Source organism: Fringilla coelebs, assembly GCF_963513975.1.
Source record: "Fringilla coelebs genome assembly, chromosome: 8".
Taxonomy (NCBI): Eukaryota; Metazoa; Chordata; class Aves; order Passeriformes; family Fringillidae; genus Fringilla; species Fringilla coelebs.
The window spans coordinates 8,121,457-8,149,262 of NC_140066.1; the positions used below are offsets into that span (position 1 = coordinate 8,121,457).

At 45.7% G+C, this 27,806-nt stretch overlaps 2 protein-coding genes across 3 annotated transcripts in view; both read left to right on the plus strand.

The window, feature by feature from the left end:
* ANK3 (ankyrin 3) overlaps window positions 1–17,677 on the plus strand; it is a gene marked incomplete at its 5' end in the record, with an annotated part of 192,118 nt that extends 174,441 nt beyond the window's left edge. Inside the window, 5 exons of the mRNA XM_084210661.1 lie at window positions 3,219–3,317; window positions 11,101–11,184; window positions 11,307–11,366; window positions 13,155–13,247; window positions 16,283–17,677. Coding sequence (XP_084066787.1) covers window positions 3,219–3,317; window positions 11,101–11,184; window positions 11,307–11,366; window positions 13,155–13,223 — 312 coding nt within the window. The 3' untranslated portion in view covers window positions 13,224–13,247; window positions 16,283–17,677. The remainder of the gene's footprint in view (window positions 1–3,218; window positions 3,318–11,100; window positions 11,185–11,306; window positions 11,367–13,154; window positions 13,248–16,282) is intronic.
* Window positions 17,678–25,338: 7,661 nt separating this feature from the next.
* The window catches only part of CCDC6 (coiled-coil domain containing 6), a 50,706-nt gene continuing 48,238 nt past the window's right edge, over window positions 25,339–27,806 (plus strand). For both annotated transcript variants that reach the window (XM_084210770.1, XM_084210771.1), the window contains exon 1: window positions 25,339–25,655. In XM_084210770.1, coding sequence (XP_084066896.1) covers window positions 25,344–25,655 — 312 coding nt within the window. In that variant the 5' untranslated portion in view covers window positions 25,339–25,343. The remainder of the gene's footprint in view (window positions 25,656–27,806) is intronic.

Genomic DNA, 27,806 nt, shown 5'->3' on the forward strand with positions numbered 1-27,806 from the left:
GGAGCAAAGAAATATAGGGACCCTTCAGGCTCTGTCCTGCTCTTTTTCCCCAAAACTACCTGCATTTTTCTCACTCCATTAATTTGCAAAAAAATTTATTTGGGGTGATATTTGATCTCCTCCTTATATTTCTTTTTTCATGGCCTTGCTCTTCCCAACTTCAGAGTCCATCCAGACAAGACAAATCAAAAGATCTCTAAATGTGTAAAGCATTTTTCCAAGTGGTGGTTCTTTCTCCTTAAAATGCTGTCGAGGGGCTCTCCTTCCTTTCTATCTTGCCTGACTCATACACCCTTAAGCAAAACCCCAGTTATAAGTTGCTTTCTGAAAATAAAGATTTTGATAGCTTGCTCAGTTGCTTCTATTTATTTACCAGAAGCTTAGAAGGAAAGTTGGCTCAAAGAATGGCTTGTAGTCCAGTAGCTGCGTGCACCTCACACCCCAGCAGTGGGAGGATTGCCACAGAATAAACCTCAGGGCCAGCAGGGAACCAGCCTGAAAAGGGGAGTTGCAGTTTCTTCTACATTCCTCTCTCTCTGCTGAGATTGTCTTTTCTTAGGTATAATACAAAAGGAGATTATAACTTTTGGAAGCAAGATATTTCAGTAGAATCGTTTTTACATGATACAGATTTTTTTTTTTATTGTAGCACAATAAAAATGTTGGCTGTGGTGGGCTGCAGTAAATCACTCAGGTTTAAATTAGTTCGTTTAAAGCTATTCTTTCGATTATACAACCAAGAATTCTTTTATTAGATGGTAACATAATCAGTTTCAGCAGTTATGCAGCATATGATTGTTATTATCTTGTTATTAGTTCATGACACAATGAGATCTTTCCTAATGTTTGCTAATTACTGGAATACTTAAAAAATGTGAAAGTCTTTGCCTTCTGCAAAGCCAGCTAAAGGCAGATGGCAGCGTTCCTGTGTTTGTAGGCTTTGGGGCAGAGCTCAGTCTGGTGGTGCCATGCTCTGATTAAATGCAGGAGTGAGTGTGGATGCATCCTGTAATGTGCTGAGGGTGTGCTGACATGCTGCACTTCCCCCTCTGCATTCCCATCAGTGGGAAGAGAAGTTGTCACCCACTTTTGTGTGCTCTTTACTGTTGGATATCCCATCTGGATTGAGAAGAATAAGCAAGTGCTTTTCTTAGGCGTGCACTCTGCACTGCTTTGCTTTATTGGTGAAGGATGGTAATCTTATTTACTAAATAACAAGTCCTTTTATAGGCATGATCTTTGAATAAACTGCTGTGTAAAATAATGTCATTTCAAAATGGGGGTCTCTCACAAAGCCTGGATGGGAAGGAAACTAGCATCTGTTAGAATTAACTGACATTAACTGCTTCTATTATCTTGTTGCTATTTCTTCAGTAATGCATTCTAATCTAATTTGAATTCAATAAGTTTAATTACTAATGCAGTCCAAGTCATGGTGAGATGCTTCATGTGCTATCATGAAAACAGAAAGAAAATTTTTACTGCAGTCTTTCTGCAAGGCATTCTTCAAAAATGCTCCATGAAGAGAAAAGTATGGAAGAAACAGATTTACTTCTGTGGAGAGAAAGTGGGAACAAACTAAAACTACTTGCCAAAGTAAGATATTTTTATCTCTGACCCATTTGGAAACAGGCAGGAAGCAATAGTCACCCATCTGCAGGAGAAGGGCTGCAGCAGTGTTTTGGCACAGAGTTTGCACCAAGAGATGAAACTCAGACTGGTACTGGTCTGACGCCTGGTGACGTGGATGAAACAAATCCTTGGCCTCATTCCAAGTCCACATAAACATTTACAAAAGCATTGCAGTAATGGTGTAGGTCATATAATTCTCTACAAATGCTCAAGCATCAGATTCCAGTGATCTTTTTAAATGAGAAGAACATAGCACAGTTGCTCTGTTGTTCCAAAGAGTATGATGTCCAGCACATGGTCAAGGTGACTCTCAGTGTCAGAATTCCATCACAAATAAACCACTTAAAGCTGTTTATTAAAAATAACTCCTCCTCAAAAGTTTTCATGCCCTCTGGAAATCTTCTGCTTTCTTGTTACTTCTTCAGGAGAGGATTGGCTTGCAATTTTTTGTATCTATATTTGACTAGTGCTAGAGGACTGCAGATGAATTCTGTCATCCTGCCCTAAATGCTTTTTTGTTATATAGTTCTTTTTCTCCTCCACCCACCTATGCCCACTCTTATTTTGCACATAATTTCTGATATTTGCTTCTTGTTTAGGATGTCTTGGGCCAGATTCAGAAGGAGAAATAGATACGTAGTCCACAATATCCACTATCTATGATTTTAAAATCAGTTTGGGGCTCTCATTGAGTAAAACATAAAGGAAATTTTCAAATTTCTCTGTTCAGGAAAGAGTTGGTTCAGCTGAGTATCATGGAAAGAGGGTCTGTGCCCTACATCTGTCACATACAGAGGTGGGAGGCCCTTTGTCCAGCATGTGCACACAGAGCTGCTCAGCCCCCAAGCTGAGCTCCTTGGGTTTTGGAGGGGAAAGCACCAGGACTGGCAGAGGCTACCAGGACAGAGTAATGCCAGTGTGTGGCTGCACTGCCTGTCAGGCTGAGACCAGCTCAGGGCTGTGCCCATCCAGCTGAGCTCTAACAGCTCCCTTCTTGGAAAAATACAGAATGATTGTGCTTCACACTGCAGTTTTATCACTTATAAAAGCAGATAAATACTGAGCAGGAAAGCCGTTTATATGGAGTTCGTCAGAATGCCTTTTTGTAACGTTCTGTGTGGAGGTGCTCCACTGAATCTTTCTGTGTGACTGTCTTCTCTTTTTTTAATAGGAAATTCACTTCCCATACCTTGGAATCCATAAAACTTGTTTGGAAGAATAATTTTTAGGAGAAAAAAAATTAATGAGCTATGACAAGGTTTAGGGGTTTTCTACATAAAATTTAAAATAATTATATAAGGTTTTGAAATTTCACAGGTCAAATGCATTCCAGATAGCATTTTCTGAGACTCGAGAGCTGCTGAGATATTCCATAGCTGGTGTAATTATCAGGTTACAGCATGCCAAGGAGCAAAAAGGCCTCCTCCCATGATGTACTCCAGCAGTGAAACTGCGAGTCATTATGTACCTAACAGGGACAGGGAAAACATTGTCCGTGATAACCTCTGTCTTCTTCTCCCAGTCCTGATCAGCATGTTCTGTCTTGCAAACGTGCTGTTCAAATGTACTAAACCTGCATTTATTAGGAATGTAGTGACAGTGACAGTGAGATTGAGAGTGACTCAAGCTCAGGTGAAGAGCAGAGAATTACCACGAGGGTTTACCGGCGGCGGTTGATTCTGAAGGTACTTTGTGATTTGCTTTCTCGAGGTAACGCTGGCATGAACGTGGGTTTGGTCTGCTGTGTCAGAATGTCACTTTTGGCATACTGCAGCCCTTGTGGAAGTGCGCTTTCCATGGCCAGTATGGATTGATAACCTAGTGCTAGGTGCCTTTCCTTGCTTTTAACACAGGTTTATGGGTGTCTTCTGTTGGAAAACAACTGTGCTGCATGGAGTGCTGTGTCCTTCACTGCCTCTGTTGTGCATGGCATCTTAAAGGCTGCAGCTAGATGCAGCGTGTTGGTCTCCTGTAGAGCAAATATGAGCCACTGAGAGAGATGGGTAACAATATTTCCTTTTTTTGTCCCCCCTGTTGTTTTTAAAAAATTCTGAGCTACAAGTTAAACATTTGCAGGAATATATGAGTGGGATATAGGAAAGTATGAGGCACATGCTCTGGTTGAAACTTGTGGTCCTAAGTGCTTAATGTGTTCTGGAAAACTTTCTCACTGCAGCGGATGATCCTGATTTTAAATCTACTGAAGTTAATAAAAGTCCTTGCATTGCCTTCAGTAGACTCTATTTAGTATATTTATTTACAGATAGCCTTTACTTACAGCGCAGTATACTATACACACTGATAAAAATGGTATAATCATATAAGTAATTATATTTGCCCTTATAATTTTTTTTGTGTGGTCATACAGTATGACATTATTTTCCTGCAGCATAGAGCATGAGAAAATAAGTCTCTAACATAAACCATTATGTAATTCCTCAGTAACTTACAGGATTTATTAGATTCTTATTAGAAAATCATGCAGTCAAGCCCTGACAAAAACCAGCAGGGCATCTTAGTGCTATTACAGCACTAGTGCAGTTTGCTTAAGCTATAATTGTTACTTAAGGAATAAATTGTGGCATTTCAATTGCACATATCTATATCACTGTTGCTTGCATGCTTTCAAGAGGAGTCTGCACACCACAAAAGGCACTGCACCTTTTGTGTAATGTGGGTGGCAGATAGGCTGCTCTGCACAGCTGCCAAAGAGCCCAAGGTGCAGATGCTTTTGGAAGAGGAAGGGTGACTTTTCTGGATACCTCCACCATGAATTCCTTCAGTATATCTGTTCAGGACAGGACAGGAAAGGCAGAAATGAATGTTTTGTCTGATCCCCCATCTCCCCAGGCAGAACCTGCTGCCTTCCCTGAAAGGCCCTGGGCCTGTCAGGGTATAACCCTTCCTCAGTAATTCCCCCTGCAGATAAGCCCTGACTGTTGCGGCTTAGGAATGTGGTTTCTGTTTTCAAACAGGGCAGGCCCCTCCAGTGCTGCAGGAGTCTCTGGTAACACACAGAGTGGAAGTGTGCTGCAGATTCAAAAGCTGCATAGTTGGCCTGTGGCTAAGGGCCCCCACCCAATTTATGTCTGAACTATTTTGGTGTCCGCTGGTTTGCAGTCAGGAAGTGTTGGAGTAGAAAAGAGGAAAGCGTGTCAAAGGCAGCTTTCTCTTGCTCTCTCTTGCTTTCTCTCTTACAGCCCCTGTGTTTAGAGAAAGGCACAGAAAATTGGTTTTAAATGTGGTGGTATAATTGGGGGTAGAACTTTTCGCAGAGCCGTGGCAAAGCAGCATATTTAGTGTTGGAACCTGCAGCTAGCGCAGACCCAGTGGGAAGCGTGTGCATGGCGAGTGGAGGCGGCTGAACCCGCGCTCTTGGGAACGTGTCTGATCTCAGCTGGATTGGAGCTGTACCTGTCTCTTGATTAGAAAACACATGTGATTCTTTGGTTATTTTCTGATCATTTATAGCTTCTTTTTTTATCACCCACTCTGCATCTTAAGACAAGCTCAAAAGAGAAGAAGACAAAGTTTGAAAGCAACAATCATCAGGCCTTTTAGAGAAAGAATTTGGTAGTGGAAGCAACCATTTTGGTCATGTAAAGTTCATGAAATGGTGCTATGAAATGGAAAAATCAAGATTGAACATTTTTAGGGACCTGGACTTTTTTCTGCACGTTTCCAAGAGCAGAGGTTCACTGGGTGAACTGAAATCACAGAGAGAGCACGCACAAGCTGAGGTGCAGCTCCTCCATCAGGAAAGAGCTCTCAGGATGTGGAGGCCTGGAGCAATGCTCACAGCCTGTAGAGGGAGAAAAGAACTCCCTCTGCTGATGCAGGGCCCCAAGCAGTGACCAGGATCAGCAGGTTCTGACCTGCCAGTGCCTGGCAGAGTTGGTGCTGTGCCCAGCACCACAGCCAGGTTATGTCCAGCAGCAGTGGGCAGGGAATGAGGGTGTGCTTGGAGCCTCCACTGAGCAGTGCTGCATGTGGGAGCTGTGTTACTGTAGCCTTTATAATTAGGATCATAGAGTGGCTTGGGTTGAAAAGGACAGTAAAGATTGTCCAGTTCTAACCCCATGCCATGGGCAGGGATACCCACCAGTAGACCAGGATGCTCAGTGCCCCATCCAGCTTGGCCTTGAACATTCCCCAGATGGGTCATCCACAGCTTCTCTGGGCAACCTGTGCCAGTGTCTCACCATCCTCACAGTAAAGAATTTTTTCCTAATATTAATTGCTCTTCCTAGTATTCATTACTGCCTGCATGTTGCATTTAAAGCAGCAGAGGTACTCACACAGCCAGCAGGCATAAAGTTTGCTGGCACTGAAACCTTGAGGATAAATTGAGTCCTGTGGGAAAAAGGCTTTGCCATGTGCCACCACAGGTACAGTCAGGGCTGAATTGCTTCATTACCTTTGCTCTTCTTTCCCAACTTGTTTTTCCTTTCTGTGCCATTCTGCAGCATTGCTAACGCTATTACTTCCGTTTAACTGATACCTCAATTCTCTGTCCTGCCCCAAATATGGGGAAAGAGTTTTCTCTCCCACGGAGGTATTTTCCCAGCAGTCCAGGAGGTGAGTCCTGTCAAATGCTCAGTATTCTAGAGCACATTCCCATGGGATTTAGCACTTCAGAGGGCTGAGCGCATAAAACCAGACAAGCAAGGACTGATGCCCATTTCCACATGTAATAGGATCCTATTCTAACCTCAAGGTAGTGCAGATGTTTTTGTTTTTCTTCCTTTCCCCTCTTGTATTCACATGGTGGATTGATGGGATGGGGCATTGCAAAAGAAATGGGTTTATGGTAGTGGAGGAATGCGAGCAATTAGCACACAAGGGGAAAATAAGAGTGCTTGCCACAATGTGGACATTCAAAGCCTGATCCAAAGCTCCTGTTATTCAGCCATGGCGGGAATCAGTGTCCAATTTTTCGTGCTTTTTCAGAGGTTGTTAAATCTTTCATGGATACAAATTTTTGGCTAAAGCTGTTTTAGTAAGATTCTTGCCAAAAGGTTTACGGTAGAATGTAATGGAAAATAAAATATATTTCTGAGCAGTGGTTATTCAAATCAGAGGTAATTTAGTATCTTGTACTTTTGCTATTTCTTGGCAATTTTTATTGAAGATTTGTCCCTTTCTGTGCATTTTTCCCATGAAGTGCCCCTTTACTGATCGTGGAGGGTTTGGTTCAGCCTGCAGGGGAGAAGTGGCCTGAGCAGCAGTTAGCCAAAGCTAGAGCCAGCAGCTCCCCTGGTCTTGCTGTACAGGGGAAGCTTATTTATGGAAAATAAAATGTGGCCATCCTGTAGGTGATAAGAATTAAGTGCCTGTGCCCTGTGTGAGGAAAATGGGAACCATTTCCTTTTGTGTATTCAGCTGGGCACAGCGTCTCCACTGCAGTCTCTGTCTGGCTCGGAGAGCAGCAGGTAAATGCCTTATCCCTGTCCTGCCCCATGAGAGTTGGAGCTGCTGGCCTCTGTAAGCTAACGTGGAGTAAATCAAACCCCAGACTGCAAGTGCTGTTCTGAGGTGTGTCCTCCATGCCACATGCGCCAGACCTATGCCCCAGCTCCCAGCAGTGGAATACACTCTGCCCCATTTGCAGCACCGTTGGCTCTCAGGTCTCTTGCCTTGCCTGTTTTGCTGGGATTTTTCTCCTCCTCCTGTGGCTTTAGCAATACATCTGCAAACAAGCAACTACAGACTCAGCATGGGCGCAGGCGGAGAGTTGTGGCATCTGATTAACAAGGTCTCCCTGAGTAGGCAGAGCTCACTAATGAAAATGACCTTAATGAAAGATGTTTGTTTCTCCTGCTGCTGCCACAGAGGCTGAGACCCCAAGGAGACTGAGGCGCAGCTGCTGCTCATGCATTACAAGAATGTGATCTCAGGACTGAGGGGATTATGTCCTGATGCTGGCTTAGGCCAGTGAGGGAAGAGGTCTGAGCGCTCTGTGCAGCTTCTGTTCCCATTGCGGCATCGCCTCTGGTCTTTGGCAAAATTAAATATTTAGGATCTTTCCATCTTGCTTATTTCCTCCTGCTTTTAAATTCCTTTTTATCCATGTCGGTAAGATGCATCCAGCTGCACCTTTTTTCTCCACTGTTTCAACAACACTAGATGTATGGGAGGAATAAAAGGGACTATTATCCCTCTAGTAGCAAAACAAACATGAAAGAAAACCAGAGCTCTGACAAATCTACAGTGAACTTTGGCACAGCACTGCAGCACTGACTGTATAACTCCATTTATCTGAAGGTCCCTGGGAACACCCATAATCTGCAAATAACTGTTAAGAAAATCAGTGGAGCTGGCAAAAGACTTTGAGGAAACTGCTCTTTGCTGCTCCTGCCCTGGAGAGCAAGAGAGAGAGGATACCAGCTGGTTTTGGCAGGACTACACTCCAGCGAGCAGGGTGACATTAAAGCACTCTGCTTTGCAAAGCTTCCTGGCATGTTCAGGAGCTGAGGCTTGCAGACTGCAGCCTTTGTATGCTTTAGTCCCAGGGATATAACTGGGCTTCTAGTAATCACGGTATTAACTTTTCTCCCTGCCTTTCTAAAGCTTTTGGTATTGTGACAGTGATTTTGACTGGTCAAGGGTAAAAAGAAGCCCACATAAGTATGATGCAGTGGAAAGAATTTTATTCTCTGGCTGTGACGCAGATGCACCAGCTTTGTGTTTAAAAACAGCTTTTGTTGACAAGGTCATCTAATGTGCCATTCTAACCCAATGTTGGTTTGAGCTCTTGTAACTAAAACTGCCAGTGGGTCGGGTTTTTTTCCCTAGCAAACATCCATCTTTTTAACTGCACGGGATTAGAAAAGTCAGTAAATCAGATCTACCTCCTGCCAGTTGTGAGCCCTCCTGCAATTTGTTTAACTACCCACCAGCAAGAGAATTGTGAAAGCTGGATTTCATGCACACTGACTGCTGAGTATTTACAGCATTTATCCTTAAATTGTGCTTAAAGAAGCATGTCGGTAATTAAAACCCAACCACACCTTTAAAAGTGCATTTTCTTCCAGGAGGCATCTTTCAGTGCAGCAGTACACTTTTCATTTAATTTGAAGGAGAGCACAGGTTGTTTTCTTGCTAGGTTGTTTTAAGGTTGTTCACTTGCTCATAGCTGCAGTAAATAGTCAAAGAACCAGTACATGTAAGTGGTGCCAAGTAATCTGGTGACTAGTAGCAGTCTCGCTACTGCCTATGTTGTTTTATTTCTGGTTTTTGTGGGTTTTATTGTAGTGCCTTTGGAGAGGGAACCTTTCCATACCTCTGTGCTCCATGGGATGTCTGTGCCAGGGTTCCCCTCCTGCTCCTTGGGGTACTGTGTTGGAGCCCACCGGGGAGTCTCTGAACCCACACGTGGAAGGCCAGGAAAGAAACCCTGCATTTAGTTCCCCATCTGCTCTGCATCTGATTAAAGTGTGATGCCTCCAGACTCAGTCTTTCCCCCTCCCATCTCTTTGTGAGTAGGAAAGCCCACAGGTTTCAGTTCCCAAACCCTTTGCCCAGTTACTGGCCCTGCCTGGCAGCTGTCCAGTCCCTCTCTGGTGAGAAAGGAAGCAGCCGGCTGCCGCTGGGGCCCCGCTCGCCCAGGGACCAACCTCACACTTCCCTCCTCCTGCACAGAGCCCGGTGCAGTGCCTGGGCAGGTATGTCATTTCTCCTTCTGGGGAATGAATTTTTCAGGCTCCATCTGAAGGCCTCAGTAGCTGTTTGTTCCATGCTTTTGTAGGGATGCCAGCATTCCCTGGCCCAGACACCTCAGCTAGGTGTTCTCAGGCACAGGATCTCATCCTTATGTCCCTGTGCACTGGAATCCACCTGGCTGTGGAGCCTGTCTTTCTCTTGGCAGTGCTTCCTGAAGTTTAGCAAGTTGTACAGCTTGCTAAGAGTCTGAGTCTGTGAAAGCCTGGGGAAAAAGATGTGGAAAATATCTGAATTCCATTGCTTAAGTGGTGACTTCAGTACAGCTTTCAATGAGAAACCAGCAGAAATTCCATACTTGTGAAGAACGACAAACATGGCCAGGGGCTCTGCTGTGCCGTACTCCCCCCGGCTCCTGCCTGCTGCCATTCTCCCCAGGCAAGGAAAATGGAAAAGCTTGGTCAGAAAAGACCAAAAATGCCTCGTAAACAAAAGGACAGGTTTGTTTTGCTTAGAGCTTAGAAGTAGCATACAATCCCAATGTTACATTGTACATCGTGAAAAAGCTGCATTAGTAGGAAATAATGTTTTTAAAAAATACAGATGGCATCACTGTATTTGTTCATTATAAAACAGTGCCAGGAGCTTATGCACACAACTGTGTAGTGTATAGACCACAGGAAACAGAAACTATATTTGTTCAGTACATCGAAGCATTACAAAAGCTGTAATAGTCTCTTTTCAAATAGTGTTTTGTAGTTAATATTGTTATGATGTGTTTTATACCATGTTTTCTTTCTGCTTCCTCCCTCTCCTTGTAATTTTTCCATTTGGTGTATTGAGGGTGAGAAGAGAAGAAAAGTTTTAAGGATTTTTTTGTTTGTTTGGGTTATTGATTTGTAAGTGGAAATGTATCATTATGTTTGCCTTTCTTATATGAAAGATATAAGCACAAACAATGGATATTTTTGAAGCATCAAAAGCAGTGCTTGCATCAGCATCCAGGTATGGAAATATGACTGTGAGGTAAAGTTAGCAAAGTTCTTTTGGAACATAAGTTCATGACTGCCAGCTGGGCTCAGACTCTAAACTAATGTCATTTATTTATTATTCAAGCAATAATTCCTTCAAGTGGAATTAAGTAAATGCATAGCAGCTAGGAAACTGCTTTTACATTTATTTACACTGGTGCTATAAATTGCTGGTGCCACAAGAAGTGATGGCTGGAGTGCTGCTGATCTCAGTAAGTCATGGACCGGGCTGCCGAGGCTCCTCGCCACGGTGGCACCGTGCCAGGCAAAGCGTCACGCAAGATAACTTCCTTCATTTTGTAAGTGCTGAGAAGTCCTGCCTGTCTTCTGTGTTTGTGTTTCAGACCTTATGTTTAGCAAACTATAGGCAGAGCTGTCTTTTTAAGTCCCAGATTTCCACCATGTTAGACCACGTTTCTGCGTGTGCCAAAGCAGAAACACTGAGTTTCACTGAGAAGCTGTGAAAAGCTAAGGGGTGTCTCATAGGGCTTAGACTGACCACTCGATTTTGTTGCCCAGAGAGTTCCTGACATGCATTAGTTAATAAGAGCAGTGTGCTAGAAGCTCCCTACAGGCTCTAAGGAAACATCTTGTAGGACAAATGCACAGGCATCAGCATTGCTAAATGAATAAGGCTTTCAAACAGTTCGTGCGGCATAAAGCAAACTGTTACATAAAGTTGAAGCTAGCATGTGCTTGTTGCTTGGATTGGTGTGGAAATATGTGTGGGTTTGACAGAATATAGGCTCTATTGCTAATCTTATAACACGTTCTTTAGGGTGAGGAGGCAAAAAACATTCCTGGTGAATCTGTAACAGAGGAACAGTTTACCGATGAAGAAGGCAACGTCATCACGAGAAAAGTAATCACGAATTACATCACTGCTCTGAGTCTTTGCATTCAAGTAACTTCTTTTAACATACTTTTTCCCTTTAGAATCTAGGAAAAAAAAAATCGATACTTTTCCTGTATTGCTTCCCACAGATCACCCGGAAGGTAGTAAGACGTGTTGTTATCCCCCATGAGAGGAAAGTTGGTGAAATGGTAATGCCACGGGGACTACCAGCAAGTAACAGTAGGCTCAGAGGGTTGTGTTGACTGCTAGAAAGTGCTGCTAAAGGGCTGGAGATTTGCATTTAACAAGAAGCCTTGGCAAAAAGTGCGGTGCTTGCAGTTACTGGCAAGTTGTGTGTTGGGATCATGGGGCAGGGGCGGTGTTTGGGGGCCTGGCTGAATTCTGTCGGCACAGGGCATCCAGGTCTGTTTCTGTAAAACAGGCAGCAGCAAACCGTGGGTTTGGGGCCTGCTTTGTGCCATCAAGTTGAGCCATATGTGTGTGTTTGGTTAAGTCCTTGCAGAATCTGTGCCTTACAGCTGTAGGTGGATTGTGTGACTTTTCCACCAGCCCAGAGCAATGAGCTGCAGTCTGATCCCAGTGACCTCTCGCTCACCTTGGTGTGATACCCCCGGTGTGGTGACTGAGGGTTTGCAGGATTCAGGTCAATGAGAACATACCCAAGCAATGGTATCTTTACAAGCAAGCACCAAGACAGGATTTTGTCCCTGGGGATCAAAATTGGAAGCCTTCTGCAGGCCTGGACTATGCCCAGCTTTATCACCCTGACAGTGGGAAGAGTAGGACTGTTGTGTGCCAGCACACCCCAGCCCCTCTTGGGAAGGGCTTCAGTGACAGGGGCAGGAGTGGGCAGGCTGTGCCTCAGCTGTCATCTGTCCCCAGGAGGCCTTGGGGGAATGGGCCTTGCCTCTGGAAACAAATGGCTTCAGAGGAGCTCGTGCCTTCTTCCCCAGCACATCTCTGCTCAGACATCTCTGCTCGAGTAAAACTGTCACTGGGGCTAATGAAATTCTTGTCTGAGTGAAAACAGATTCAGAAAGAAAGATACAAATACCCTTTCTTTTCTGGCAATTAAAATTAAAAAAAAGAAAAAGGAAAAAAGTCACAGAAATAAGAGAATGGAAACAAACTTATTTCCATTCCCTCTTTCCCAGTCGTTCATGAAGGGAAAAAACATCCTGCCCAGCAAGGGGTAAACATTTTCAATTTGCTGCACCAGATTAGATTAGTTGGAAACTACAAATAGTTACAAATACATCAATGCAGATCACCTGAGGGGTAAATTCAGCCCATAGCCACACACAAACAGATGCCTTTCTCTGTTGTGAATGAGGCTTGTGATTACTGGAGAATTTATTTTTAGACGATTATTGAGCTACTTTTAATGAGCAAAGATGAACTTTATTTTGGGGTTTGCTGTTTTAAAGATGCTGAAACCTGCACTGCTTGTCACTGTCATTGGTTTTACTTCTGTGCTGCTTCAGTGGTGGTTTTTTGCTGGCTTTCTTCATCTCTTCTTTTTTCTGTTACTAACCTGCTCACTTTGAAGCACAGACGTTGTGAAACATCACAAGAGCAGCCACAGGCTCTGCTGTTGGGAATGCCCACCAATTTGGCTGACCAGGAGGACAGCTGGGAAAGGGGGTTTTCCCCTGTCAGTGGCACTGGCTCCTGCTGCAGTTGGCAGCAGGGGCTCTGCCAAGGACTGAGAGCCAGCCGGGCACTCCAGCCCAGGGGTCAGGCTGAAATTGTAGAGCTGTGTTTTCTACTTGAAGATGATATTTCAGACCTGTGCTTTTGCAGCTCAGCAGAGTGGATAAATAGATTGTGTGTATCTTTGAAATGAAGTGTTAATGTGATTTAACTGCTTTTTACTTATCCTGTTACAGCAAAATGTGTATCCTGTTTTGGAAGCTGGTTTACAATTACGAGTGCTCTCTGCAGTCTGTGTTAATGTTTATACTTTTCCTTTAAAGCAGGGAGAAGCTTATAAGGTTAAGACAAAGAAAGAAGTCAGACACGTGGAGAAGAAAAGTTACTCATGAAAGCTGAAAGCCAACCACTGAACGGTTAGTGTGATCAATTTTCTTCCCTTGTTGAAAGCTTTTGCCAGCATGGGGAACAGCACCTGGGCTGCACAAAGGCTTGCCTCTCCTACCCTGACTTTGCTTTCCACCTGCAGACCTGAATAGCTGGCCCTTGATCTTGTAAGCAGAAAATGACCTTGTGTTCACATATAAAAATTAATCTTTACTTCTCAGAAAATAAAGCAAAGCAATACTCAGGCATGTGCAAGATTTCTGGGAATTTTACAGTGTCTAGTGTTTGTAATCCATAGAACTTTCTACCCCTAAAAACTTAAACACAAATAGTAAAGGAGCTGCACACAAATAAACCTAGGAGTGAAATGCTTCTTCCACTGTCAGACATGTGATTTGAGGGCAGTTATGCAAGTCAAAGTCCTTGTAAGTGAAGTGTCTCAATATTTGCCAACAAATAATCCCTACCGACTGTTCCTTGCAAATTTTATTGATCCAGCCTTAACGATTGTAGCAAGCCAGCAGCTGATGGTGTAAGGGCTTCCCAAGCTAAACCCAAATGCACAGACTAAGACACCTTTGCAGGGACTCTGTAAAGATGTGAAGAAAAGAAGCCAGAGGCTGATTTGTCTCACTGACACAGCTACACACAGAGATGTGGCTGTGTGTCTTTCAATGCTGTTCCATCAGTCATGGCTCCAAGTGTGTAGGCTTACCATGGACATGTCTTTTTCCTGCTCTTCTCTCTTAACTTTGCTGGGTTTCAGGAATTGGACTGGGGAAGAGTTTATGAAGTGCAAGACTGTGTATTATCCTTTTACTGTACATATGGTATAGGATTGACTGTAAGAACAGAATAAACAGGACCTGGCAAATAGACCAGATAGTGAGGAAAAGGACAGACAGAAGCAGAGCCTCTCTTGAGTCACCAGTCCCTTCTAACTGATGCAATGTAGGGTAGCCCCTGCAGCCTCCTGGCCCTACAGGTGCTCTGTGCATGTCAGTAGAGCCATTTAGACAAACAGCACTCAGTGTGTAGGATCTAGCTGAGGGATTTGTGGGATCAAGCCCCAAGGAGCAAACTCTGTGAGGTGACTGGTGTGATTTCAGTATCTGGTAAGCACCTACTGCATCCACCTGAATTCCTGCTTTTACTGAGAGTCCTCCTGTTTGTGCTGATAGAATAATACAGCTTCTTGTGGCTTGGTGCTCAACATACTCATAAAATATTTATTGTTTGGAAAGGGGAGGTGATTCTTTTGACACAGCTTTCCCCTTTATGAAGCCCTTTAAACATGTGGGAGTAAAGCAAGCCAGAGCCATGGCACTGTTCATATGAAATTGTGTCCCATGTTGGGTCCTGTGCTGCTTCCACTGTCAATCTGCAGGGGCAGACCAGCAGAAATGTGTAAATTCAGGCATTGAAGGCAAGATGGGGCATTGAACCCCATAAGCAATTCAGCTAAAGAGCCTGCCAGCATACAAGTTTGATGCAAAAGACACCAGGGATAAGCATTTCATTTCAAAATAAAATTACGTAAATTAGGCAGTTTTTGCCTAATGTATGAAACAGTCTGACCTTCAGGATGCCAGAGTCTGAGTACCTCAGAATCAGATCTGCTCCCATGACTGCTGATACATTTCTCCTGTGATTTCCAGTAGGCAGGTCTTTCATGCTAGAGCCCCTGAGGAACTCAGGGAGTCTGCCTTAGATAATGAACCTTTGCTCTGGGGGGAACTTTGTCCTTCCTGTAGGTTGAATCTCTGTGCTCCAAACTTTTTAATGATAAGCATGACCAAATGTGCCCTACGTAATTGTGAATCTGGTCAAGAGCTCATTAAAAACATTTCATTTGGATGCAGAAGTGGATGTGTTTGCAAAGGCAGGGGATTCTATAGAAAAACTGTTTGTTTTGTAATCACAAAAGACAAAAAAAATCCTGTTGGGCAGGCAGAGGTGGTTCTTTTCTTTGGAGTGTTTGAAAAAAATCTCTATGTTAGCTAGATTTTGCTGTGAAAATGTCACTGTCACCACTGCACATAAGCCCACAGTGAAGCATAGGTTGAAAGGAGAAGCCAAGAACTCTTGCGTGCAGTTCCACAGGACAGCACGGTGTGAGCTGGCATGACTGCTGCAGTGGGAACAGGCGGCTCTCAGCAGCAGGACAGATTTATGACGACTGTAGATGTGAGCAAGGACAGATTGCTTTAGTGTGGAAGGAGACTGCGAGCACTCCTGGGGGATGTGTATGGACCTGTGACCTGATTAGTGAACAGGCATGTCTGTGCAGCCGGAGCCCTGCCGGCGCTGTGCCAGCCCCGCTCCCGAGCGCGCTGCCCTGCGCCCAGGTGCCCAAGAGCTGCGGGGCTTCCAGCTCCTGCTCACTGCTGTGTTTGTGTTCCTGCTTCCTGCCCTCTCTGCTGCTGTCGTACAACAAATGGTGCAAACTTGCTGTCCTTATGTGCATGGCTGTGCTTGGAGGGGTGAGAGAGCAGGAGCTGGACTGTCTCCTCGGTGCCGCTCATGCAAGCCAGGCCAGAGGGAGATGGATGGCGCTGCTCCTTGTCTGTGTTTGTCCTTCACCAAGCCTCCTAAAGGCTGGGTGCTGCATTCCTGCCTCTGCAGGAATGTTCCCTGAGCAACTGGCAGAGGTGGATTTGCAAGGAGAGCAGGTTTTCCATCACTGTGAGGATGCTTACACACAGTGAAGAAAAACTGCAGCAGCTCTCTCCGTCTGGAGATGATGCTATTCCTTCCACAACAAAAGGACCTATTCCTTGTCATCATTGGATCAGATGAGTTGGTGGCATGTCCGGGATGATGAAATGCAGTGTGCTGCAAACATAATTATAAATCAGTTCATGAGCAGTGTGGACATCTGCAGCTGCATTTTCCACTTATGCTGGAGCTCAGCTAAAGTCATTGTCTACTTAGAAACTGTGTGATTTAGCCTATTGCAGAATTCTATTGTGCCAGTTACATTTCTGTTTAGTCAGGGAAAGACAATAAACTGATTCTAACAAGGTATTTCTGAAATGATTTGTTCTCTGTTTTCTCTCCACAGTGTGCTTTTACTGCCAGTATTCTAGAGGGACACTCACGGAAGAAAAATCAACAGGAATTAAACATTCACCTATAAAAGTGTGCGTGTGTTTGCTGCTTCCCCACATTAACCGCATGGTTTTTATGCAAAAAGAAAAAAAAACAAACAAAAAAAATCCCAAACAAAAAAAAATTATTTAGCATGAGCCAATTTACAGAGCATGGAAATTCACATTCATTCACAGGATTGGAGGGTGCTCAGTTACCAATGCAGTGTATATACAAGATGCCATGCTGTTAACAGCTTCTCTCAAGCAGTTTGATGTCATCTCAAAAGAAATAAATTCCTGTGGCCAGAGAGGATGTGCGAAGACGAAATGGTTAAACCATGGAAAGACACTAAAAATACTAAAATCCACAACAGCTCGCCTTATTTTTCTTGGACCCAAACTGTCAGGGTATAAAACACTATTTGTTTCTTTTTTAAACATCAATAGTTTTGCTGTAAATAAATAACACTGTATAAATTCTAACAAAATAGAATAAGTGTTGATAAGGCACTGCCTTTTCGATCACAAACAGAATATTGCAAATGCATTGAGCAGGCTAGGTGTCTCAAATGGCTGCACCTACAGGGATATTCTGGGTGTATCTTCACAGATTCTTGTATATTAGCAATTATAATGTTTGTATATGCAAAATCGCTAGCTTGATTTTAAAAAAATCTTTAAAATCTGCTGCAAATTTAAATGATTCCCAAAATGAGGAATTCTGTAGTTCTGTGAAAATTTTTCTTCAGAGTACTAATATTTTGATGCATGTGTTTCACCTTATTTTGATTAAATCTTTTCCAGTTTTGCAAACACTATTCCGCAACATGAAAAATAAGATTTTATCTGTAAACACAAAGCCCTTCATCTAATATTTGTTGCTGTTGCCAATTTTTCAATGAAATGACCTAAGACCCATAACATATACAGTAGTTGCATTATGGGGAGGGGGGTGCTATCTGTCCTTGCTTTATAATGGGGGTAATGCTTGCAGCTTTAGAAGTGGGTTGGTGCTCTAAGGAGCACAAGTTTGGGATATTTTTAAATGAACTGAAGAGAAATTATTAGCTAATAGACTGGCAGCACGCTGTAAAATTATTACTGTATTGTGTACTGGCTATAAGATGTAGAATCTTTCAGTAAGCCAATCATCTGTAATCATCCTAGCAGTGTAATATTAGGTTGTTAAGGCTGCTGTGTTTTAAAGGGCATTTTTATTTGGTTTTTGGTGAAATACTTTAATTTGTTGATTATATTCATATGGAAACAGCATTCATTGATAATAGCTCTAATTACATATGTATGAAAACAACAAACACTGGATGATCTAGTTGATTATTTAAGCATAAAATAAATTGTGTTAAAACTCTTGGATAACGTGTATTTGGCAGTGTTCTTGTACCCCACAGATGTGAGGCTTTGCAAGGCCAGCAGTTATCTGCCCCTGGCTTTCAGCTGCTTTTCCTCTCTGTTTCTTTTGTCTAATCCACCTCTTCATCTTCCCAGTGTGACAGGCCATCACTTGGCAGGCTTTCCCCAGGTCGGGGCAGCAGGAGGAAAACACAGCAGCCAGCAGCACATGCCCAGCAAGGCTAAGGAAAACCCACTCCCTGGATTGGAGATTTAGGGAAAGGGCCTGTGCAGCAGGGGTATGTGCAGCCCTTTCTCTAACACATGTGAGCTCTGCACCTCCTGTGAATTCTTTTGCCCTGTCAAGAACCAGGAAAAGCACTTCCAAAAGCAATTTTCTCCCCAGTATCAGTCAGATCAATAACAGACCCACAGCCCATGAGGACATTAAAATGTGCATCCCTTGTGTATTGCATGCACTTCCTGTATATTATGGGGTGATAGACCACTGTGTAAAGAATGGCCAAAACAGGTTTGTAGGCAGCATTAGTACACACACTGCTCTGAACTGCAGGCTGCTGCTCAGGTGCAGTTTATTACTCAGGGATCTGTTTCACCTGGCTTTTAAGGCAACATGAAGATGAGGTACTTCACCCCGGCTTTGGCACCTGAGGAAACTCCTCTTCTACAGATCCACCTCAGTCTGCTTGTTGTTATCTGGTGATCCCACAGGACCTGGTCCTCACCTGGGTCAGTCAGCAAAGCTCTCCTGACTGTGATGAACAGCACTTGGAGAATGTAACAGGTTGGTTTGTCAGTGTCTCTGAGTTATTAGGGCCACTGGCTTTTGAAGCAGTGATGGTAAATGAAGTTTTCATGGTTTGAGCAGCTTATCTGTGTTGCAATGTATGCTTTACCTCGGTCAGGATCCTGCTAGTGCTGGTACAGTGCTGGTGGTTCAGGTCCTTATGCCAAAGTTTGGAGGACAAATGCCACTTACACCATGGGAGAACAAGTGCATCTTCTTGCAGTTCACAGTCCGACAGCAGCAATCATCCTGCAGCCTCGCCATCCAGACGCCTCCCTCCCCTCCAGCATCCTGACGAGCTGAATGAGAAAGAGTGTTTTCAGTAAATTCTGTGAGATGTATATTTATATATAGTATTATATCATGATTGTACAGCTGGAAGCAAAGACTGTGGTGACAGCCAGCAGGAAGGCAGAAGCTGTACTGTAGAAGAGCCTCTCTTCAATCCCTAACAGCATCCAAAAGGCAGTGTTTTGTTTGACTCATCTCTTCCTCTGCCTGGTTCCCTGTTAGTGCCGGGTGCTGGTGTGGAAAGAAGCTGTAACTGTCCCTGGAATGGCAGCTCTGGAAGGCAGAAGAGCTCTTTGTGCAGACAGAGGAGCGAGGCTGCCTGTGCAGGTAGCGGAGTGTGTAGGCGAGGCTCACAGCTCTCCTGCCACTGCCGGTCCTTAGTGTGGCAGCGAGGCTCTCACCTGTCACAGCACACTCAGGAGCTGCCTGCTCAGCTCGGGGCTCTGAGGGTGCTCCTGCAGCCCAGCCCTGTCACAGGGGTGCCCGAGCAGGCTGTGACCACGACATCCTCTCCTGGGCCAGCACTGACAGGTCCCACTGCTGGCAGGTACCAGTCCCCAGCTGCTGCTGCACGGGCACACCTGTGTCACAGTTTGCTTCCCCCTTAAATACAAAGAGACAACAGAGAACAGGAACTCTCCAGCTGAATTCACAGAGTTTAAAAATTCATACTAAATGCTGCACAAACAGGATTTTCTGTGTGTTGGTTTTGTTTTGCACTGAGTGGTTCCAACAGTAGCGCAGGATATTTAGGAAAAAACAAGGTTGAAGTGTAAATGGTCATATGAGAAGGAAAACAGAAATCTTGCCAGAACTAGTAAATGGCACAGACAGGTCTGGAGTGAGAGAGGAACCTATCTAAATGTGCACTTTTGTCTTTTTTTTTTTTCCTCATGTTTTCCTCAGTGAGAACATTCCCCTTAGAGCAAAATTGTAAGTCATGGGACTCTGATTGCATCTATTAAAATAAACTTGATTGCTAAATACAGCGTTATTTTCATCCTTTGATATTTGATTTAGCACTAATTAATAATGCTGCAGAGTATCCTACCGTGCTTTTTCCATTTCTGAAAGAATATCAATTACATTTTATTTGTGGCCAGTAACAATTTTAATGTCAGAAATTCTAAGAGCTGCCGTAGTGTGGAGCCAACATTAGTGGGATAAGTGGCAGTCACTTGCAGGATTGCAGCACCCTGCTAATTAATGCTAATTTCCTGAGGGGTTGTTTAACACAGGCTTTGTCTGTAGCACACAGTGTACAGGAAATCGAGGTGCTGTACTGGGGAGGCCAGTGCAGCCCGAGATGTGGGGCACATCTCCCAAAAACCTCTCCATGCCCTCTAGAGGAGGAGTTTAGCAGGACCAAGTCGATAACATTTGAGGAAACTCCATGAGGTCCATCAGTGGCAATTTTATCAAATTTTTATACAAACTCAGCACGAGCAGCTTGGCCTGGAGGAGCTGTGCCAGCCCTGCACAGCTGGAGGGGCAGCACGATGGCTTTGAGGCAGCCCTCCTGCCCCTGCCAGCCCTCTCCCTAGGGAGGGGATGTAATCCAGGGGGCTGGGACTTGCCTGGCTGAGGCTGGTGCAGGGATGCTGGGCAGGGTGTTGGCAAGGGGCTTGGTTGTTGTCCTAGCCACATGCATGGTGTATGAAAAAGCTGCTGCTGATCCATTGCATTCTTGGCCTTGGGGTCGTGTGTGGGGAATGCAAACAGGAATCCTGTTTTCAAGGCAGATCCTACCAAACTGGGGCTGGAGGAGGAGGAGCTCCTGGTTCAGCTTGCCTCTAACCCCCAAGTGAGCAAGGGAGGGAAAAATGGTCTCCTAGTGTACAAGAAAATATTCTTGCTTGGTTGAAAGTACAACAGTTTTCTGATGGAGATATGGACCCTTTAGCCTCAGCCTGCTGCATAATTCTTGAGGTAAAAAGTAGTCCATTACTGGGAGAGGAAAAGGTTAGTGAAGGACGGAAAAATGAGCTGCTCAAGGAAAATCTATGTATGTGCCACATTTTTCATAACTGCTGATGCTAAAAACAGCATGTAAATTGTGCATGTCTTTATTTATTTGACCCAAAGTCCTGGAGGATGGTGAAGATTTATCATAAAAGTTTTGTTGGTACTTTTCCCACCACACTAATGTTCAATTATTGAGAGCTATTTGGGCTATAAAACAGCAAAGTACAGCAATCCCCTGTTCACCAACTTCCTTGGAAGCCTTCCAGGGGCTGGGTATCATTATGACATAACCAGACCAACAGAACCAACCTAGTATGAACTCTGTAAAAAATTCCTTGGGGGGAACAGGGATACAAAAGCAAAGCCCCAGAGCTGAAGATGCATTAGCTACTGGCTGGCTACCACACAGCACATTTCCATAGTCAGATACTCTATCCTACTAAGAGACTTCTTTCCTAATACAGCTTTCTGATTAAATAATTGCTGGTCACAAAAGCAAAGCAGCATGATATTATTTTCATCTGAATTGCTTGTTAGAAAACATGTTTTAACTTGCATCAATAGATGCCTTAATCCACAACAGCAGTGATTTGGGTTTCTTCTACTCATAAAGTATCTTTCAAACCAAGCTTTCTCCCCTTCTACAACCTCTCCACATATGCACTCCATTTCCTCCTTTCAATATTCCCTTATGTACAGTTCATTTTCTTTTTAATGCTACTTCAGTTTATTTTCCTAGCAGTATATTTCATTAATTGCATTTTCCTGCAACTTTGTCTTTCCATTCCCTTTCCCCTCCACTCCCCCATTTCATTCAGGTACTCTGAGTACTGTGCAGACTTTTTTTCCTTAGGTTCATTAGCTTCAGTTGGCCTTTTCCTCTTCAGTCTATAACTACTGAATATTTTAATGAAATTGTATTCTTATAGAAGGTCTTCCAGCCGATTAATGGACCTCAGGAATTACATTAAGGATTACATTAAATCTCTGAACATACCTCTTCTAACCCCTCACACCTAGAAATGTATTTTATACAATATTTCTACTCTTGATGTGAGTTTATGGAACACTGTTTCTAATTGCCCATTACCTCCTATAATGATAGTTTCTGTAAATAAATCCCTGTTTTATTATTTCTTCTTGATTGGTCTGCTCTCCTGCTATAATGGTTCTGGTGACATTTTCATATTCTTTATTTCTACAAACACCTTTCCTTTCCCCCTTACAGTTCTGCATTTATTTTTCATGCAATAAAAAGATACTGAGGCAAGGAGGGTGGGAACCTTGTCCTGCAGGTGCTGTGGTGGTGGCAGGCTGGTTATGTTGGCTTTTCCTGTGATGCCAAGCCCCTCACTGCCTGCAGTGGGGACCAGGACCAGGGGCACCTGAGCAGCCCTGTCAGTGGGGCAGCCTCTGCTGTACGTGTCTTCAAAAGGGGGTTTTGCTAATTTTGCTTATACCACATATTTATACTTTTTAATTGATTTGGTTAACATCCTACAGACGTGAAAAGCATGTGATTTTTAAATTTTGGGGAGTGCTAATTAGGATAACATTTTCTGTCCCTGTTTAATCTATTAATTAGGAGTAGTTGGCTGTAATTGTAATTAAATATACAGGTGCTATTTTTTAAATGACTGAACTGCTGTTGCAACAAGAAGGATGCCATCTCAGATCTAAACATCCAGGGCCCTTGAGTTTTCCTCCCACTCCTGCACTGACTCAGTGTTTGTCATTGGGCAAGTAATTCAGCTTCCTACCTCCATTTCTTGCCTTCCAGGGCTATTGTGTGAATTAATTAGATAATGTTTCAGCATGGCTTTGAACTAGAGCCACAGAAGTGCCAAGTTATAATTCACTGTTATGAAAGTCAGCATGCTGGCTGGGAGTGAGACCTCTGATGTCAGCCCAGCAGAGAGAGAGGGACAGCAAAAGTGGCTGGGGGAAAGCTCCCCTCTTGCCTCAAGATCCCTCATCTCTGTAGCTGCTGTCTGCACCACCCCAGAACTGCTCTGCTGAGGGCAGCACCAGAGCTGCCTGGTGTGATCCCAGGGATGCAGCCCCTTGGTGAGCCAATCTGGCCCAGCTGCTGGGTCGAGGATGTTGCCTGCAACTCCCTGTCTGTTTTCAGGCTAATTTTAGTCTCTGAAGAGCAGAGGACATGTCCTCTGAAAAATTATAGTGCTCCAAATCAGCAAAGCACTTAAGATTAACATTGATAGGTCTGAAGAGTGGCTTAAGGTTAAGCACGCTGTGGGGCTTGCTGGGTAAGATTAGCCTGGAGCAGATGGATGTTCTGCTGATTCAGGCTTTCAAAATATTTAGGCCTTGATTCAGCAAGACACTCAGATGTGAGCAGTCCTGCTGAAAGCAGTGGAGGTAACCGGCTGATCAGAGCTGGGCAGATGGATGGAGCAAGAACATTGAGGTATGAACCTGCTAGTTTAGAAATGAGTTTGATTTGAGGAGCACAAGTGCATGTGCACAGAGACAAACAAGCTTTGCAGCTCTCGCCTGTGCAGTGGAGGTCGTGCATGAAATAACATTTCCTCATGACCCCGTGGTGTCTAGCCAGCTTCCCAAATAACAGCACACCTCTTTGAAGGAAATTCTGGTGAAATCCAACTGCCTGTCCAAAACAATGCTCACTGTTTTTTGGATCCTATTTTAATCCCTCAAGGTTTTTATCCCACAGCCCATGTTGGTGGAAAGGCTCAGCCTGGGCAGGGCTGTAGGGCAGAGGAGCTGGCAGCTGCCCTGGTGGTCAGGCTTGTGTGCCCCTGCAAAGTCAGGGGCATTTTAGGACAGCACTGAAGAAGGTCTCATGGGCATCCAACTGCTCTGTGCATCTATGGCAGCATCTCTTGAGGACAATGCTCTTGTGTTAGGGAGAAATCCCAGCCTAACTAAGCCCAGAGATGGCAAATCCAGCTGAGGGGCAGCAGCTGCCAGGGTGGTCATGAGGGTTGCTTGGTGGCTTTATTACATGGTAATGTCACCACCAGGATCAGTGTGGAGGTAATGGGATGCAGGAGTGTGCCTCAGTTTCCACAGGGCTGGGAAAGGGATGCAGGACCTTTTCTAGCCTGAAAAGCCCTAAACTGATGTCTCCTGAGGAAGAGCTGTGGGTCTCTGCTGGTGCTGGATGGGGACTCCCACTTGCCTCCCTCTCCAATCTGAGCCCCGTTTGAGGCAGCGACATGTGCCAGGGACAGACACACAGATGGAGATCAGGGGAAACAGTTTCCAAAGCTCAGAACTAGGAACAGCCCTTTTCTTGTGATTAAGAGACCAAAAATAAAATGACCTGCACTTATATTCCCAGGTAGGTGAAAAGAATAATTACTTTACAGAGATGGAATTCCTCCATATATTATAGCCATTAAAAAGAGTAAAATTTGAAATTTACTATGGCATGGAACAAAAAGGTAGTGAAGTTAGAGATAATGAAATCCTTACTTGCCACTAATGGAAGAATTACTGTTGTTAAAGGCCCCTTCATAAATAATTGAGAAACCAATTATACAGTCTTGGGGACTAATTTATCCAGGAGCAATGCAGACCATGTTTTGCCATAGAATGAGCGGCACAAATTCTCCACTATAGCTCGCTGCTGCTCTGCAAAGAAATACTAAAAAAAAAAAAGAATAGGAAAAAGAAAAAAAAATGAAAGAAACTTATGCACCTACTAATCAGGAAAAACATTATCAGTAATGAGAGATGAGTGTCCATATTGCCTAACTCAAGGCAGTTTTGCTGATGCATGGAGGGCTGAATTAACATGCCAGTTAGTTGGTCTGTGTGCTGTGGGGGGAGCAGGGCTGGCGGCCGGGGCTGTCCCCCCGACCCCGGGGCTCGTCGGGTGGGGATCCCCGCTCCTTCTGCTCCGAGGGGCTGCGAGCTGCCCCGGGCAAGGGGCCTGGGCCGGGGGTGCAGCCCGGGCAGCGCCGTGGGCGCTCGAACGCCGCTTTGGTACAATGCTTAAACAAAAATGCTTAAACAAAACATGGGTTGGGGCAGTTTGGGTCGTGCGTGGCGAACCCCCGGCTCCCCCGCCCGGGCTTAGCGGTACAATGAGAGAAGTCCCGCGAACGGGCTGTTTGCCGCGGGGCGCACGGTGTGCAGCAGATTCCCCCGGGCACACCCCGACATCGGGCTCGGTGTGGCAGAGACCCTCCGGGCACATCCCGGGTCCAGGATTCGGTGTGTAGGGAGCCTCTCCGGGAAGTATCCCTCGGTTCTGGGTTCTGTGTGTCCGGGATATCCTGACACATTCCGGTCCCGGTGTGTCCCGGATCCCCGCTCATCCCGGTGTGTTCTGGGTTCCCGCTCCCGGCACGTCCCGGTGTGTCCCCGCTCCCGGCACATCCCGCTGTGTCCCGGTGTGTCCCCGCTCCCGGCTCATCCCGGTGTGTTCCGGGTTCCCGCTCCCGGCACATCCCGGCACATTCCGCTGTATCCCGGTGCGTCCCGGCACATCCCGGTGCGTCCCGGCCGGCGCGGTGCCGGCGCGGGCCGCCAGGCGGCGCTGTGGGCGAGCGCGCGGTCCGTCTCGGCGCCGGCGCGCGGCGGGCGCCGCCCCCTGCTCGGGCGGCGGCGGCGGCGGCGCGCGCGGGGCGATGGCGGACAGCGCCAGCGAGAGCGACACCGACGGCGGCGGCGGCAGCGGCGGCACCGCGGGGCCGCTGTCGGGGGGCGGCCCGGGCGCGGGGCCCGGCTGCGGCGCGGCAGGAGGCGGCGGCGGCTCCTCGGGGGGCGGCAAAGCGGGCGGGATCGTGATCTCGCCGTTCCGGCTGGAGGAGCTGACGAACCGCCTGGCCTCGCTGCAGCAGGAGAACAAGGTGCTGAAGATCGAGCTGGAGACCTACAAGCTCAAGTGCAAGGCGCTGCAGGAGGAGAACCGCGACCTGCGCAAGGCCAGCGTCACCATCGTGAGTGCGGGCGGCGCCGCGCCGGGCCCGGCGGGCGGGGAGCGGGGGTGTCCCCGCCGCGGGGTGTCCGCGCAGGGCGGGCCCGGCCCCGGCCGCGGCCTCCCCGCCGGCCCCCGGCTGCCTCCCGGCTCGCCGGGACGAGTCACCCCGAGCGGGCCCGGCTGTCACCGCGGCCCGGCCGCGGGGGACGCGCACAGGTGGGGTCACTCCGCGCCCTTCGCGCCCCCTCCGGCTCCGAGAGGGCACCGGCAGCGGAACCGGCGAGGAGCCGAGGCGGTTCCCCCTGCCGGACCCGCGTGGCCGCCGGGTTCCCCGCGGGGAGGCGGCCCCGCCGGCCCGCCCTGCCCGGTGTCCGAGCGGCGGCGGCTCGGGGAGGGGCCGGGCAGGGGAAGGGCGATGCTCTCCGTTCCCCTGAAGTTTCTCAAAGTAGAGATTTCCTTGGAGTTTAAGTAATCTGCGGAGATTACGGATTATCTCTTCAGCCTTCACCTCTTCAGCCACTGTGCAGAAGCGGCGAGCTGCAGGAATAGCGTCTTGCTCATGGGGAAGTGTCTGGTTTGTTTGTAATGTTTTATTAACTGCTATATTTAAAGGTATTTGAAAACTCATTTAAATAAGACTCTTAAAAATAATGTGAGTAGAGCAGCACTCTGTCCCGGCGACAGCTCAGCTCCTGGTGTATGAGCATTGTGAGGATAACTTTGAGTTTAACACCCTTTTATGTGATGCTGTTAGGCAGGAATCCTCAGAAAAGTGCATATCAAAATACTATAAAAGTATTGTTCTGTTCTTCTCTGTGAGCTTGGGAGTTAGGATTTTAGATTATAGGAATTTTTGCTAATTCTGTGGCTGAAGGGGTTGTTTAGGTGTTGTAGTGGTCATGGCCTGCATGCAGAGTAGGTGACTTGCCAAAGACCTGATAAAGGTAACGCTGGTACTGTCCCGACCGTCCTTGCCTGTGCAGGTGGAGATGTTTCAGGAGGGACCAATCCCACCTCTGTGTGTGCACTCTCATCTCATCTGATTTTTCACAGGGGGTACTTTGCTCTGAGCATAATGTCTGTTTTATTGATACTCAGCTTTTCTATTGTCAATCCATCTAGCCAAGAAATGGAGCTTGCCTAGGCATACCTCTCATCTGCTCCTAGTAGTAAGCATTCAGTGTCTAGCAGGATGTGGGCCGGAAGAGTGCATGAAATACAATACAGAAGTAATTTATTCAAGGATGACAAATATAGTGCTAGTCGGGGAAATGTGTGCTTTGTTAATACTTTACGAGAAGAGAATGTGCCTTAATTAGGTAGTGGCGGAGTGCCTTCTTATGTTGAAAGGGGCTAAGGCGCCTTGTCAGTCAGACATTTTCTCTCTGCCTGTTAGAAAGGCACAGCATCTTTCTGAACCCCTGGTAGGTGTATTGTTTGTAAACAACTTGGAAAAAATGCTTGTGTGCATTACCGTTCTGGCAGTGTCTCTAGGGACTGATCAGCTTACATTTTCATCAGGTTTTAATTTATAAAAAGGAGGTATTTTCCTTAAATCTGAAACTCTGCCTGTTTTTGACATCTTGGATAAAGAGAGGAGAGGTGTTAGACTTTAATGGCAACCTGTAGGCTGTCTGGAAAACCGACATCTTTAGCTGATGCTGTGGCTTTGGTGTGCTGAACTGTGTGCATGACTGAGTAAACCACTTCTAATTCAGCAAGCAGAAAAAAAAAAGAATGCAAAACATAACTTTTTTTCAGGCCAGTGAGACCTTGTGCTGTGATTTACATAGTCCATAATGTAAACACATTTGCAGTCAGAATACTTTGTTGTGTGGCTCTAGTATGCAGGTGACTGGAGATGAGCTTTATTGGAGTGTTGAAATATTTGTCATTCACATGTCAGAGGAATAGAAAATTTTCTGATTGTCTCCACTGTGATTCTAAACCTTTGTCAGTTTGCTCCTCCACCCTCCAGCTCCTCATAGTGTTGCTGTGCTGACAGACGGGCGCTTTGTGTGTTTCCTGTTGTGGGCATTGTAATGACACAAATCAGCTTTGATTTTTATCAAGTGTTGAGGACAAGCTGTGAAGCACAAATGGACCTGACAGGTAGCCAGAATAGCAGGTGAATGACTAAACCTATGTGCTGTAGGTGAAGGTGACTCCT